Source organism: Eptatretus burgeri, chromosome 4, assembly GCF_056783735.1.
Source record: "Eptatretus burgeri isolate ZD-2024b chromosome 4, Ebu_testis_v1, whole genome shotgun sequence".
Classification (NCBI taxonomy): domain Eukaryota; kingdom Metazoa; phylum Chordata; class Myxini; order Myxiniformes; family Myxinidae; genus Eptatretus; species Eptatretus burgeri.
This window is the reverse complement of record NC_140964.1, coordinates 118,928,060-118,943,605: the sequence shown is the minus strand read 5'-3', so window position 1 is coordinate 118,943,605 and position 15,546 is coordinate 118,928,060. Positions and strand designations below refer to the sequence as shown.

Genomic DNA, 15,546 nt, shown 5'->3' with positions numbered 1-15,546 from the left:
GAATAAATGTGCTTTATGTTGAACTGTTTCTCCCGTTTCGCTTCGTCTTTTCTTTTATTGAATCTCCATCTTACTTCACGTAAAGGGTTGGTCGTGGGCTAAATACGCCCGATAATTAATCGGAACCGTCGAGGTTGACGATAACACCGCTCGGTTATCCCGATAGTACGGAACGGGTCGCTTAAAGCGGCCCGTGTCCGAAGTCGACCTGCGGCGAGGTGCGATCGCCCGGTCTACCCTCCGTGTGGGTACTTAGGTAGGTCGAATTTGGCGAACAACCCTATCCCACGCGGGGGGCCGATTGGCACGATCGTGGTGAGGCCGAAAGGCCCACCCGTGACTAGTTCCCGGCGTTAGTCCGAGAGGGTCACGACGGGATTGTCCGTCCGGTGGGCGACGTGCCGCGATTCGAGTTACGTGGACGCTCGCACGTCGGCGGGCGCGAATCCGCAAGAATATATATATATATATATATATATATATATATATATATATATATATATATATATATATATATATATATATATATATATATATATACATATATATATATATATATATATATATATATATATATATATATATATATATATATATATATATATATATATATATATATATATATATATATATATATATATATACATATATATATATATATATATATATATATATATATATATATATATATATATATATATATATATATATATATATATATATATATATATATATATATATATATATATATATATATATACACATGTGTTATTAAGAAAATGATGTACATTTGAGATGAAACCAATGGCTTGTTAACTTGACGGCAAAGTTTAACGAACAAATTTCACCCTCCACCCTCTTTATATAATTAATGAACTGTGTATCGTTTGTGAAACGACTTCAAACGTTCCCGCCCCTTGCTTGCCCTGTTCGTCATTTTTCCTCTGCCCCTCCATGACAAGTTTGCTCATCTTATCTGGTCTCCCGTCGATTGATCTCATTCGTGCTGCGATGGAGCGGTTATTCGAGGTTGTTTTGGTCTTCTCTTCTGTCGGAGCATTCCGTGTGTTTCGAGACATTCTGGGCTCGCTTCCCATCCCGGAATTGGCGGAGCGCAACCGGTGGAAATGGAGGAATATATGCACATCTCTTCTGCACAGCCTGATCACTGGATTCGGAGCCTTGCTTGGGTAAGGGAGCTTGAGAGCCAAAGGACTGTTTGTCTATCATTTTGCTTGAACTCACCTGTTACAAACAACGTGCTCTGATTGAATAAGGATAAGTGTTGGAACGGAGTATAGGGTTCTTAACTTTCCAATGTGCTGTTTAACTTGTTTTGACTATTGATGGGAAATTTTTGTTTTGAACCATACTCGGTGGTGTCATGGTTGGACTGGCCGCTCTGAGTCTGGGAGGTCGGTGCTGACTATTTAAAAGCTCAGGTGCCTTGCTTGATGCTCAACCTCTAACATGATCGAGCATGGACGGAAAAACAGCCGGAGGTTGAGACTTGGCAACACCAGCACACACTTTGATGAGCCCAAGCTCCTCTGCCTGCGATGAAGTTCCTTGTTGGAGAACATTACTTTACTGTACGTTATTTTGTGCACCTTCAGATTTTTTATGGTCATTTCGACGCACGAACATATCAAACTTTCTCACGAAGAGCGTGTGGCATCGCACAAATTATGAGTGTCCCTCCCATAAAGGTGGAGGTGGAAAGCAGTGTGACCACTCCTCATTTTCAAAAAATGCCAAGGTGAGCCAATGAAAAAAGCCACGAATTCACAAGGTTTCGGAAAAGTGATGATAATAGAAAACCTATACGCCAAGAAGACCTATAGAAAACCAAGACGCCAAGGTGAACAACGAATAGCCAAGATCTTGTGAAAAAAGCCAAGGAGTGGTCACACCGGTGGGAAGTGAGGCTTGCCACAGCACGACATGATTATGTGGCACTTTAAAAAAAAAAAAAAAATATATATATATATATATATATATATATATATATATATATATATATATATATATATATATATGTATATATATATATACATACAACCTTAAAAAATGTTTTTTTTTATTTTAAGTAGCATTAAATTTGTTTATAATCTTTATAGAAATGTATTGCAGTGTGTACACTAATTAAAAAATAATAATAATTGTGATTTGTGGGTCCATTCCGAGTGTGTGCACGGCACTGAAGCACCATTGCCACCATTGTAAAACTAGTTTTGGTCACGTCAAGTGTCTTTAAAGTGTGGAATTTTTACTTCAGCATTTCTCTCCAAGCTCCACATGTTTTTCCTATTCGTCACATGCCCTTCGATGTACAGATGGGGAATCGGTGGGAACATGGCCCCGGTCACTTCCAACCCGAGCTACGCCTCCAGCACCCAAAATACAAGCAGAAGTGAGAAGAGGTTGGAGACTTGACAAACTGCCAAACTGAGTTGTCTGGCAGGTTTTCTGATTCAGGAAAATAATTATGCTGCACACTGCTTGATGCTTGTGCTTCATGGTACAGTGCTGCATTACTGAGCATGCCTTCCTTTTGGAATAGACCTAAAGCTGGTTTGGCAATATATCTTCTCTTTTTATATATATACACAACATATATATATATATATATATATATATATATATATATATATATATATATATATATATATATATATATATATATATGAGTATATGTATATACCCCTAAAGCTACTGCTGGGCCTTTCAAGGAGTGGGCAGATCAGATTATTGACAGTCAGAGGATCAAAGGAGAACAGGAATGCAAAGATATTGCACATACATGAGTGGGGGAAAAAAGGGAGGGGGACTGTGGAAATGTCGGTGAGATAGAAGTGGATGGGTGGGTGCTGGGTATGTGAGAGAGAGAGAGAGAGAGAGAGAGAGAGAGAGAGAGAGAGAGAGAGAGAGAGAGAGAGAGAGAGAGAGAGAGAGAGAGAGAGAGAGAGAGAGAGAGAGAGAGAGAGAGAGAGAGAGAGACAGACCATGCGGTGATGATGGGGGATGGGGACGGGGGGCGGGGGTGGGGGGTAGATCTTCACGTAAATCTAATCAATCAGTCCTTGTCTCACAGCAAATTATCCAACAAATTTCCTCCGAATCCGTCCATAACTTTTTGAGATATCCTGCTCACAGCAAACAGACAGACAGATAGACAAGCCGGTAGGTGACATGGGTGGTCGCGACATAATTGCATACTAGTCATACAGTTTTTGACGGATCAGGCTGAACATTTTTGACAAAGAGGTTGATTATAGTGCGCATAAAAGCACAGAAGCCGATTTTTGATTTTCGAATAAATATAAAATTTATGATATTTCAATCATTTCAAAGTCCCGTTGCTAGACAACGGTTGCGTCCATAGCAACGGTGCTCAAAACCATAGAACTAGATGCTGTATGAACCTACCTGTCAAGTTTCATCGAAATCAGTTGACTCCTTTGGCCTCCAGAGCTGTCCACTACATACAAACAAAATGACGGTAAATAGACACCCGATTTTTGAAGGACTACCATTTGAAAAATAAAACCTAAATCAAAAATCGGCTCGAGTAAAATTTTCTAAATATCTCGAAGTGTTTCATTCCGAAGTCTCGTTTCTACACATTCAAAACTGTAGGACAAGTATTGAAAATACCGTACGCGGTTTTTCGGCCGCTGCATAGCAACGAAACTCAAACACTCACACTCCCAGCCCATATGGCACCTGTTCGCCAAGTTTCATCGAAATCGGTTTGCTGGTTTGTGCTGTGGAGCCTCGCATTGCGCGTGCGCGCACGCACACACACACACACACACACACACACACACACACACACACACACACACACACACACACACACACACACACGGAAAACCCGACAATAAGGGTACTCTAGCGACCACCCAATAGACAGATAGAGACAAGAGTGAATACATAACCTCCGTCCACCTTCGGTGGCGGAGGTAATGATGTCATATTTTCATTGACGATGGTTTCCCTGAGTCGATGCGTTCGGAGAGTTTTACACAATTAGGTATCAAAATTTGAACCCTTATTTTCATTGACCTTGATTTTAGTCACTCATCCTACAATTAATTTGCAATTGCTCACTGGCTTTGATGCCGATATACATTTGTATTACGGACCCGAGGCATCAAAAAGCTACATATATCGAACACAGTTTCAAATCGAGCACCTCGCCACAAAGCATTTAAATTGCAACAGATGTGGCGATAAATGTGAATTCTTGCTCCCAGGTTGCCGGATTGATGATGGAAGACGCCAATTGCATTTTTCCCTTCTCCATCCCTACCCCATTTAGAATCCCATGTGAGCACGGGAAACTTGCTCGTCAAAAATAATGGCCAAATAAAAAATGGCTGGAGGTCTAGCACTGCGCATTGCTATTAACTTTGGGGTTTGTGAGAATGTGGAAGCAGTGTGCCCATCAGAGGAATTTCTCTTCCTGCATGTCATGCTTTTGCTGCCAGATGGAAATATCAAATGGAACCTCATGCTAACACCAGGCTCCTTTGCTTGCATTCACAGTTCTTGAGATAATGTACATATTTGCAATTTTGAGATACTGTATTCAAAATCTCCCAAAGCACTTGTTTCTGTTATGATTGGTATTCACAAGTGGATATTCAAACAACATCTTGAGAATCTCAAGTCTGAACTCTCAAACCTGTCTCCCTCCTCCAAATCCTGGTGGTGTCGAGTTAAGTCTGTTGCTGGTGTATGTTCCCCCTCCACCCCCCTCTTACCTCAAATGGCCACACAGCTGACACTGCACATGAAAAGGATGAATGCCTAAACTCCATGTTTGCTTCTAAATCTTGTGTCCCAAACCCATCGCTTTCTCTACCCACCTTATCTAGTCGCACCCAGCTGTTCCTGGACTCTGTCCTTTTCTCCCAACAAGGTGGAGATTTTGATGTCAAACCTCAACTCAGATTATGCAACCAGTCCAGACGGCATCAGCCCTCAATCTCTAAAAACCTGCTCTGCTGCTCTTGCTCACCCTCACCTTTGCTCAAGGTCATCTGCCATCTGCTTGGAAATCAGCAAACATTAGCACTCTGCATAAAAAGGTGCAAAACCAGATCCCTGCAACTCCAGACCAATCAGCCTTCTCCCAATCATCAGCAAGGTTATGGAATCCATCATCACTTCCGACATTAAATCCTTCCTCTTCTCCAATGGCCTGATTTCTGATCATCAATCCAATGGCCTGAGTCTGGAAACAGACGAGGTCACTCTACCCTGGGCTTGCTTTTCCTGCTTTCCCAACAATGGATGGAGATCCTCAATGCCAGAAAGGAGATCAGAGCCATCTCCTTAGACATATTGTGTGCTTTCGATACGGTCTGGCACCCTGCCCTGCTCACCAAACTCTCTTCCTATCGTATCCAAGGTAATCTCCACTCATCGCTCACAGACTTCCTCTCCTGACACAGACAAGGTGTGGCCCTAAATGGAATCCTCTCATCCCCTCTTCCTGTCCAGGCTGGAGTTCCTCAAGGCAGCGTTCTGGGCCCTGTGTTTTTTATAGTTTTCATCAATGATCTCTCTGACTGGAAAATCCTCTTTATCTCTTTGCTGATGACTCTGCTGTACCATCTGCCATCCCTCAGCTCGGCAAGCAGCAGCCTCTTCACTCTCTGCAGATCTGGATAAAATCATAAGCTGGACAAATACGTGGAACATGTCTTTCAACCCAGACAAATCTCACACTCTCACTATGTCTCACTGAAAGAACCATCTGGAAACGCCACCCCCCCCCATCTACTTTCTCAACAATCCTCTTGAAGTCCTTTCATTCAAGCTTTTGGGTCTTACCGTCTGGCATGATCTTTCCTGGGAAAGCCACATTTGCAAGCAAGCCTCCAAAGCCAGTCTCAGGCTGGGCATCCTCTATCATGAAAAGTCCTTCCTTGGCACACCTGAGTTCATGACCATGTACAAAGCTTTCATCCACATCCTGATGGAGTCCTGTTCTCCACTCTGGGCTGGTGCTCCCGCCTCTCTTTCTATGGAAACCAAGGCACTCGGATCATTGGTATCTCCCGCGGTGAGGCTGAGTGTTTCGGCCTCACCCTCTCACTGCAGGCAGGTCGGTGGTCTTTCTGTCTTCCACCATCTCCTCTCCGGCCTAACCCTTCCTGCTCTGACTGCGATTTGTCCCCAGCATCTTTCCGCAGGGTGCTCTAGGTCCAACAGCAACCCCCTTCTGGTAAAACTACCAAAATTCAAGAATCACTGCTCACCTTCATTCTTTCATTCCTCTTTTTTCCTGCCTTTGAACAAACTCGCACACACACTTCAATCCCATTCTTCCCTCCAGGTCTTCAAAACAGCTGTTCACCACCATCTCTTATCTTCCCCCATCCAAATCCTCGATATTTTCTACCTCTGTTAATCCACTCCAAACCTACCTCCTTCAAATTCCCTGCTTTCGTTCCTGAAAGTCCCTGTCGTGTAAGGACCTGAAAGTCCCTGTAGTGTCCATCTTGTTTACCCCGTGTAACCCTCTACCCAGGCCCATCACCAGAGCTCAGTATTAAGGGGGGGCATATGAACTGGATGGGGGGGCACAATTATAATATTTCATTTTTTGATAACCCGGTATGTGCTATTGTATTCATGCAGCATTGACGCATATATACTGAGGTTGCCGTCGTATACTAACCAAATTGATCTCAGCTAGATTTAATATGTTCCGATGTTTTTGGTCTAAAATTATTCGAATGCAGGAGAGCTGCAACAAACTGGCACATTCACAATGCAGATATTCAATGATTAGACAATTGGCACCAATTCAGGTGAACTTATACAAGGTGTTGTCAAGAATTGGCATTAGAAAATTAATATACCAGAGATACAATGACTAAGTGAGGGAGGTTGGCACCGGCATCAGTGCACTTTCAAATAAGATACAGTAGGCTATGACCTGCGATCATCACGTTAAACTATCAACAGCAAATACGACCGGCCTAAAGATACCACAAGGTCTGCATTTACAGCAGTCAATTACACAGAGATAAGGTTATACACAAAGCACTAGATATGCAAAGGATATGCAAAGGATATGCAAAGCACCAAACACATCATTTAACTGAAACATCAGAAGTACAAAGCGGCCGACAACGGCGGGTGCTGACCACAACCACAACCGCAACCTTTTTCCTTTTCTTAGCCATTTTCGTATATCCATGTCTTTTTCTACTGCTGCCAGCTAGAGGTCTCCGTGACTCGTCCCTCACGACTCGTGTCACTAATCTCGCGACTCGCGACATTTGACGGTTGACGGTTTTATTTACTAAATGGTGCATACACCAAAAACAGGTTTTATCTGCATAATTTCAAATGTAAGCACAATTGCAAACACACATTTTTTTAAATTTTTATTAGAAAATTACTTTTGTAAGATGGAGGGTTGTGAAGGTCACATGGTGCACTTCATCTTTAATTAGGTAAAGTTATGTCTTTTCATTATTCATATTATCATATTATGACGATATTACATTTATACCTTACTTACAACCAATCAGGTAACCTGCTCAATTGGGCCTCCATATCGAAGACGCTGATTGGCTGTTCCTTTAGACTAAATGATCCACGATATACTGTATATGTATGTATGTATGTATGTATGTATGTATATGTATGTATATATATATATATATATATATATATATATATATATATATATATATATATATATATATATATATATATATATATTGTCGCGGATTCGCGCCCGCCGGCGTGCGAACGGCCACGTAACTCGAATCGCGGCACGTCGCCCACCGGACGGACAATCCAGTCGTGACCCTCTCGGACTAACGCCGGGAACCAGTCACGGGTGGACCTTTCGGTCTCACCGCGATCGAGCCAATCGGCCCCCGCGTGGGATAGGGTTGCTCGCCAAATTCGACCTACCTAAGTACCCACACGGAGGGTAGACCGGGCGATCGCACCTCGCCGCAGGTCGACTTCGGACACGGGCCACTTAAGCGACCCGTTCCGTACTATCGGGATAACCGAGCGGTGTTATTCGTCGGCCTCGACGGTTCGATTAATTATCGGGCGTCTTAGCCCACGACCAACCCTTTACGTGAAGCAAGATGGGGATTCAATGAAAGAAATGACGAAGCGAAGCGGGAAAACAGTTCAATAATAAGCACATTTATTTCGTGATGAACGGAAAGCACACATATACAATTCCACCAAAAGCACATGGAAAAGAAGAAGACAAAAAGCAAATGCGACAATGCAGATCTAATACCGACTACGCGAGCACACGGCAACACTTGTACAATTTTACTTCACAGACGGCGCCGACAACACACATTCCCAAAGCAAAAGAAAAGAGAACCACCCTCCAGGATGAGGGGGTAGGCGGGCCTGGGGCCGAGACCGTGTCGGGCCTACCCGTCTGATGATGAGACGCGGAGCGGCGGTGGTGCCTCAACTCCGCGGGCCTCGCGGACAGTGTCTGGTAGGGGGTACGAAGGGGGCCCCCTTTTGTCGCACTATCTCAGCGCGGGGGGAAACAGGAGGGGGTTGCTGATGCTCGGGGAAAGGAGGATTTCACAAAATCGCGGGTCCCGCGACGAGCGTCTCCACCACGACCTCGGTCGCGCCGCCGGCCTTTTCCTCCGCAGTTCCTCGAATCCGACGCGAGCACCCCCTCAACCGCCTTCGCCGCCGCCGCCTCTCCACAGCTCCGTCCTCTTCACTCCGACTCCGCGAACTCCCAACTGCGAACTGCTTCTCCGAACTCCAAAACTCAACTCCCTCCACTTCCAACTCAACTCTTCCTCCTGCGAACTGAACTTTCTCGACTGACGAACGCGGCCCCTTATATCCCCCGTGGCCTCGCTCCTTCATCTTTGACCCTCTTCCTCCGACCTTTCACCTCTCTTGCTGGCTCCCCATTGGCCCGAGGAAAAGTGGGCGTGAATGCTTTTTGATCCATGAATTTGCATATAGCGACCGCCCTCCAACGCCCTGGAGGCGGGGCCAAATTGCCCCTCGCTCACCGATTGGACGGAACAAAAGTGGGCGTGAGTCGTTTTTGATCCGTTTTTCTGCGGAAAGTCCGCGATGCTTTTGAACACGCTGCTCGGTGCGCGCTCTACACGAGTCCAGCATCGGTGCCCACGAGTGGCGCGACATGACGGTGATGCGATGGTGGCGAGTTGTGACGGTAAAGGTCGTGGCGGTTGTGGTGAAGCGGCGTTGTGGTTGGTGGTTGTTGTTGTGATGGCTGTTGAGACGTGGTTGGTGGTGGTAATAATGGCGGTTGGTCCAAAATAAAGATAGTAAAAGAAAAACGGCTATCCTGAAGAGTCGCAGCCCTCATGAATGACATTTATTCCCTCTAGACAATGGGTTTGGGGCCTACCTACACATATACTTACCGAGATATCTCACCTAAGGGACCTGAATGGTGGTTTGCGAATTTGGTCAACCACAACACTACCCCCTCCCCTTTTTACAGACTCGTCCCGAGTCGTCAAATTTTCGTGTGCCATCATGTGTAGTTTTCCCCTAGTACATTTTACCTACGGATCCCTGAGTGCGACATTCATGGTATTCGTGTCCCCAAAATAAATAACCTAAGGGCTGAGTAACTACCTAATCAAACTCACTCACACGGACGACTTAAATAAAATTGCCGGCGCTAGGACAGACATGCCGGGGGCGCACTCATATTTACAGTACATCTTACCTTAACTTACAAATTTTACACTAAACCATGGCCCAGGATCAATGAACTCTGCAAAAAGAAAGCAGTTAGCAGGGAGCCAGGCTGCTCGCATGCAGTCTCTGGCTCAAAACAATGCAGGTGACAGGGAACGTGGCTGGCTGCTCACACGCAGTCCAAGGCCTTCCTTTTTGAACTGAACGCAGTGAACCACAACGGTGCATGGGCTGCACAAATGCAGTCTCCGTGCCAGCTCAAGTGGCACACGCAATGAACACAACGAATGGATGGATGAATGGATGGACGCAAACACGGTGCACGGGCCGCCACTGCAGGCCCGTGTTGTAGCTGCCAACAGGGCAGTTCTTGCAGCTTGCAAACTGTTGCCTTTACGATGATCCCGGCGCACATGGCAATGAACAGGGGGAGGGGGGGGCAAAGCAAAAATTGAACGGGGCTGGTGAACCTGGGCAGTGGGCATGGCATGGCAAAGGCAGCAGGCAAACACCGCCCGCAGAAGAAGGCCGCTGCAGGCAAACACAGCCGGCAGATGAACTGGCCGGCACAGGCCTTGAAGAAAACAGCTGCAGACGATCCGGCCGGCACAGGCCTTGCAGCACAGCAGCTGCAGACGATCCAGCCGGCACAGGCCTTGCAGCAAAACAACAGCTGCCGATGAAGTGGGCCGGCCTTTGCCTTGCAGCAACACAGCCAGCAGATGAAGCTGGCCAGCCTTTGCCGTTCCGTGGAGGTTGGTGGAGGGAGTGCGGTGGTGCTGGCCACTTGGAAGGCGGGCTCGGACCTACCTACCTGTCTCCCTCCCACCTATCGCCTTTGCCTGTCACTGTACATACCCACTCCCTTAATTTGTCCAAACCCCAATTTAGCCCCAACTTTTTTTTTTTTTTTTTTTTTTTTTTACTTCCCCACTATAAATCGTCCCCTAACCCCCTTTACTGTCCTTGTTCGGCTAACCTATCATGTGACCTAGCCTACTCCCCACCCCTACGTTCCCTTCCCGGAGGGGAATAAGGGAGAGCTAACGTCCTGTGTCGAGGCCCAACGAAGCCTCAGGATGGCCTCCCCAGAGTTCAGCGATCTATAACCAAAGTGGGTCCAGCGGCCCACAACGAGAGCGAGGGGATGGATGGTGCGGAGGGGTACACTTCCTAATCTACCCTATCCATTTAACTGTTAAACTACCCCGGGGCTTTCAACAAGCGCCTCTCGCTTAAACTATTGGTTCTAACAACCCAGATTCCCGTCGCCTGTGTTGGTGTCCTCACAATTTCGGGCCTCGCCCCCCAATTTTCTCTCCGTGCCCTCACACGGTCTCCTGGCTGGGACACGTGGCTCCCTTTGGCAGGCACGACCCTCTGCCGATTCTCCGACGATGGCACCCCCGGGCACTACACTGCCTCCGAGCCTACCAGCTCCCTAACACCAGGGAGTGCCCCCATGGCACCTCCCCTGAAACGCACACGTGGCAGGCTGGCTTCCCAGGCCCCTTTCCGAGGGTCACCCGTGCCCACAACACTGCCCACGCGGCTAATGGCGCCCCGGGCCCCCGCACCAAGCAGGCGCACCCGTGCCCACTACGCTATCCCGGCCCCCCATGGGCCCTTGGCCTACCACGGCCGACTAGCCTGGTGCCCGGGGTACCCACTCAGCGATACTCACTTTTCGCAGCCACGCTCCCAGCCTGTCAACAGGGCTCCTGCACCCCTCCAAACGGGTTTCGAGCCTACTTCCCCACCAACAACAAAACGACCTCCATTTTTGTTAATTTGACTAACCCCCTAACTCACTTTATACTGACCCCGGGGTCCCTTGGGCGGGAGTCACTCCTCCCCCCAATCACTCATCGCACCATGCAGTCCCCATTCGCTCCATACACACAGACCCGCTGGCCTCACTCACTCATGTACTCTCTTCAACACACTCACCACTGAACTCTGCCATCCTTCTAACTACATCCCCTAACTAACTCGTGCTCCCACGTCGTCCCTTAAACTCGTCGCACGTTCCTTTCAACACTACGTAGCGAAGCTACGTCCCCGCTACACATTCACAAGTCTGTCTCTGTCTCCTAAATCAAAAAATTTCCCAACCTAAAGCTCACTAAAACCCTCTACCTAATCCATTCCACGGACTCCATGAGGACTTACCCCTGCCCCATGAAGTCGGTCGAACTAAGCTAACCCTTCCCCCTAACTAGTTTCCATCCTGTGCCCAGGTAAGGGGGTCTTCCACCCCTTGCCCAGGAATCCTGTGCACCCGAAAGTGAGGCTTGCTTTTTTTTTTTTTTTCCATGCGCAGCACCTGCGCGGCAACTCAGAGCTCGCGCACTTTGCACCTGCCCGTGACGTCATGCAGCTGCACGTGTTCCTCGTCCTTCCTTGGACGGTACCATCCGGCCGGGATACCCCTCCTGCCGGATTCCAACCACACGTGCAGCCATGACGTCACCGTGCGCATAAAAAAAAAACACAAGCCCCACGTCTCGAGGGGTTCCCCACGCGAACACATGTGCTTTGCCCGTTGGAGCTTAACACACACGATCGCGTGGAGAACCCGTCCGGTCCAAATCCGTTTACCTGCCTAAACTTTGTCCGTCCGCGGGATCGGCAAATCCACCGCGTGCGTTTCCGGACCGGGCCTTCACTCTCGCAAGCGAGCACGTGGTGGTCTCGTGCGTTGCACAGCACGGACCTCGTGCTCACTGCTGGGTGAACCCGGCACGGTCCCCGAAACAACTACAGCCGCTACTCGGCTTTCTTTCTTTACATGTCGCCGTCGTCGCCTCCATTCCACCCACGCACACCTGCGTGTTACGACGCTCACACTCCATTCCATCACATTCACACAGGGAGACGCGGCTGCGTGCTCCCGCATGCCAACCGACATCTCCCTCACATACCGCTCTCTTACAAACACGGTCTCCCTTGCACTCGGCCGTTCACTCACGCGTCCCTCACTACTCACACACGCGGGGGCACTCATCCGCGGTGCCTCATCCACACACCGTCCCTCACTCACACACGCGGGGGCACTCACCCGCGGTTCCTCATCCACACTGGCCGTTTCATCCACACACACGGCCTCACTCACACACGGTTCCTCACCCACACACGCGGCGGCACTCACCCGCGGTGCCTCACTCACACACGGTGCCTCACCCACACACGCGGGGGAACTCACCCGCGGTGCCTCATCCACACACGGCGTGCTGGGAAGCACACACTCCGGCACCATCGCCACCACACCACTCACACACGGGGTCGCTTCCACACACGGGGACGCACTCACACCTTGCACCACACACACAGGCACAACCACACTGGGGATTCGTGTCCCCACAAGGGTCTCCGGGGCCTCTATACCCCCCAAGCTCTCCAAGCACCTGTCCACAGCACTCCTCCCCTCGACCTCGCAAAGCACGACCGAACTCACCTGGTCGTGACTCACCTCAAGGGGGCAGACTCCCTCCCCTCGTTCCTGGAGGAGGCCATCCAGCTGCTCGCACTGGGTCTCTACCCAGTCCACCAGCTCACCCTCATTATCCTCCACTACCTCCGTGTGTGTGTGTGTGCGTCTCTAAACCCGTCATTATCATGCAGTCTCTCCTCTATTTTTTCTGTCTCCCGTGTCTCTATACATTTTCTCTCCTGGTTCCTTTTTTCTGTCTCTTCCTGGTTCCTTTTTCCTTCCCATCTGAGTCGTTCTTTCTCTCTGAGCCCCATTAGCTGTTCGTTCTCCCTCCGTAGCTCCTCAATCTCCGTTTTAGTTGTTCAATTTCACACTCATATAGTTGTTGTTTTCTCTCCCACTGTTCCTCCTGCTCTTTGTTTTCCAATCTCATAGTTTCTTTCAATTGGCTCATTTCCTTCCTGTGTTTCATTCGCTGTCCTCTCACTACTCTTCCTCGTTTCCTCTCCTGTCCTTCCTTCTCCAGTTTCATGGTTTGCTTCATTTGGTTAATCTCCTTTTTGTGTTCCATTCGCTGCTGTCTCATTACTCTTCCTTGTTTCCTCTCCTGTCCTTCCTTCTCCAGTTTCATGGTTTTCTTGATTTGGTTCATCTCCATTTTGTGTTTCATTCGCTGCTGTCTCATTACTCTTCCTAGTTTCCTCTCCTGTCTTTCCTTATCCAGTTTCATGGTTTTCTTCATTTGGTTAATCTCCTTTTTGTGTTTCATTTGCTGCTGTCTCATTACTCTTCCTTGTTTCCTCTCCTGTCCTTCCTTCTCCAGTTTCGTTGTTTGCTTAATTTGGTTAATCTCCTTTTTGTGTTTCATTTGCTGCTGTCTCATTACTCTTCCTCGTTCCCTCTCCTGTCCTTCCTTCTCCAGTTTCATGGTTTTCTTGATTTGGTTCATCTCCATTTTGTGTTTCATTCGCTGCTGTCTCATTACTCTTCCTAGTTTCCTCTCCTGTCTTTCCTTATCCAGTTTCATGGTTTTCTTCATTTGGTTAATCTCCTTTTTGTGTTTCATTTGCTGCTGTCTCATTACTCTTCCTTGTTTCCTCTCCTGTCCTTCCTTCTCCAGTTTCGTTGTTTGCTTAATTTGGTTAATCTCCTTTTTGTGTTTCATTTGCTGCTGTCTCATTACTCTTCCTCGTTCCCTCTCCTGTCCTTCCTTCTCCAGTTTCATGGTTTTCTTGATTTGGTTCATCTCCATTTTGTGTTTCATTCGCTGCTGTCTCATTACTCTTCCTAGTTTCCTCTCCTGTCTTTCCTTCTCCAGTTTCATGGTTTTCTTCATTTGGTTAATCTCCTTTTTGTGTTTCATTTGCTGTTGTCTCATTACTCTTCCTTGTTTCCTCTCCTCTCCTTCCTTCTCCAGTTTCATTGTTTGCTTCATTTGGTTAATCTCCCTTTTGTGTTTCATTTGCTGCTGTCTCATTACTCTTCCTCGTTCCCTCTCCTGTCCTTCCTTCTCCAGTTTCATGGTTTTCTTGATTTGGTTCATCTCCATTTTGTGTTTCATTCGCTGCTGTCTCATTACTCTTCCTAGTTTCCTCTCCTGTCTTTCCTTATCCAGTTTCATGGTTTTCTTCATTTGGTTAATCTCCTTTTTGTGTTTCATTTGCTGTTGTCTCATTACTCTTCCTTGTTTCCTCTCCTGTCCTTCCTTCTCCAGTTTCATTGTTTGCTTCATTTGGTTAATCTCCCTTTTGTGTTTCATTTGCTGCTGTCTCATTACTCTTCCTTGTTTCCTCTCCTGTCCTTCCTTCTCCAGTTTCGTTGTTTGCTTAATTTGGTTCATCTCCATTTTGTGTTTCATTTGCTGCTGTCTCATTACTCTTCCTCGTTCCCTCTCCTGTCCTTCCTTCTCCAGTTTCATGGTTTTCTTGATTTGGTTCATCTCCATTTTGTGTTTCATTCGCTGCTGTCTCATTACTCTTCCTAGTTTCCTCTCCTGTCTTTCCTTATCCAGTTTCATGGTTTTCTTCATTTGGTTAATCTCCTTTTTGTGTTTCATTCGCTGTTCTTTGTCTATCTCCTCGTACTCCAGCCTTTCTTTCAATTGGTCAACCTCAGATTCTTGTTCTTTTTGTTTTCTATTCCATTGTTCCTCTCGTTCTTCCCTCTCCAATCTCGTTGTGTCCTTCAATCACCTGATTTCTCCTTCCTGCTTCATTCCTTGCTCCTTTACTTTCTCCTCGTATTCAAACCATTTTTTTTCCTTTTGTCGTTCAGTTTCAAATTCATACTCTTTCAGTTTTCTATTCCACTGTCTTTCTTGTTCCTCCTTCTGCAATCTCGTCATTTCTTTCAACTGACTGATTTCTTTCTCCTGTCTCATTCGTTCTTCCTTCATTACT

At 47.1% G+C, this 15,546-nt stretch overlaps 1 protein-coding gene across 1 annotated transcript in view; it reads left to right on the top strand.

The window, feature by feature from the left end:
• The window catches only part of LOC147028973 (TLC domain-containing protein 2-like), a 72,695-nt gene that overhangs the window by 37,938 nt on the left and 19,211 nt on the right, over window positions 1-15,546 (top strand). The window contains exon 2 of the mRNA XM_085879869.1: window positions 963-1,190. Coding sequence (XP_085735995.1) covers window positions 963-1,190 — 228 coding nt within the window. The remainder of the gene's footprint in view (window positions 1-962; window positions 1,191-15,546) is intronic.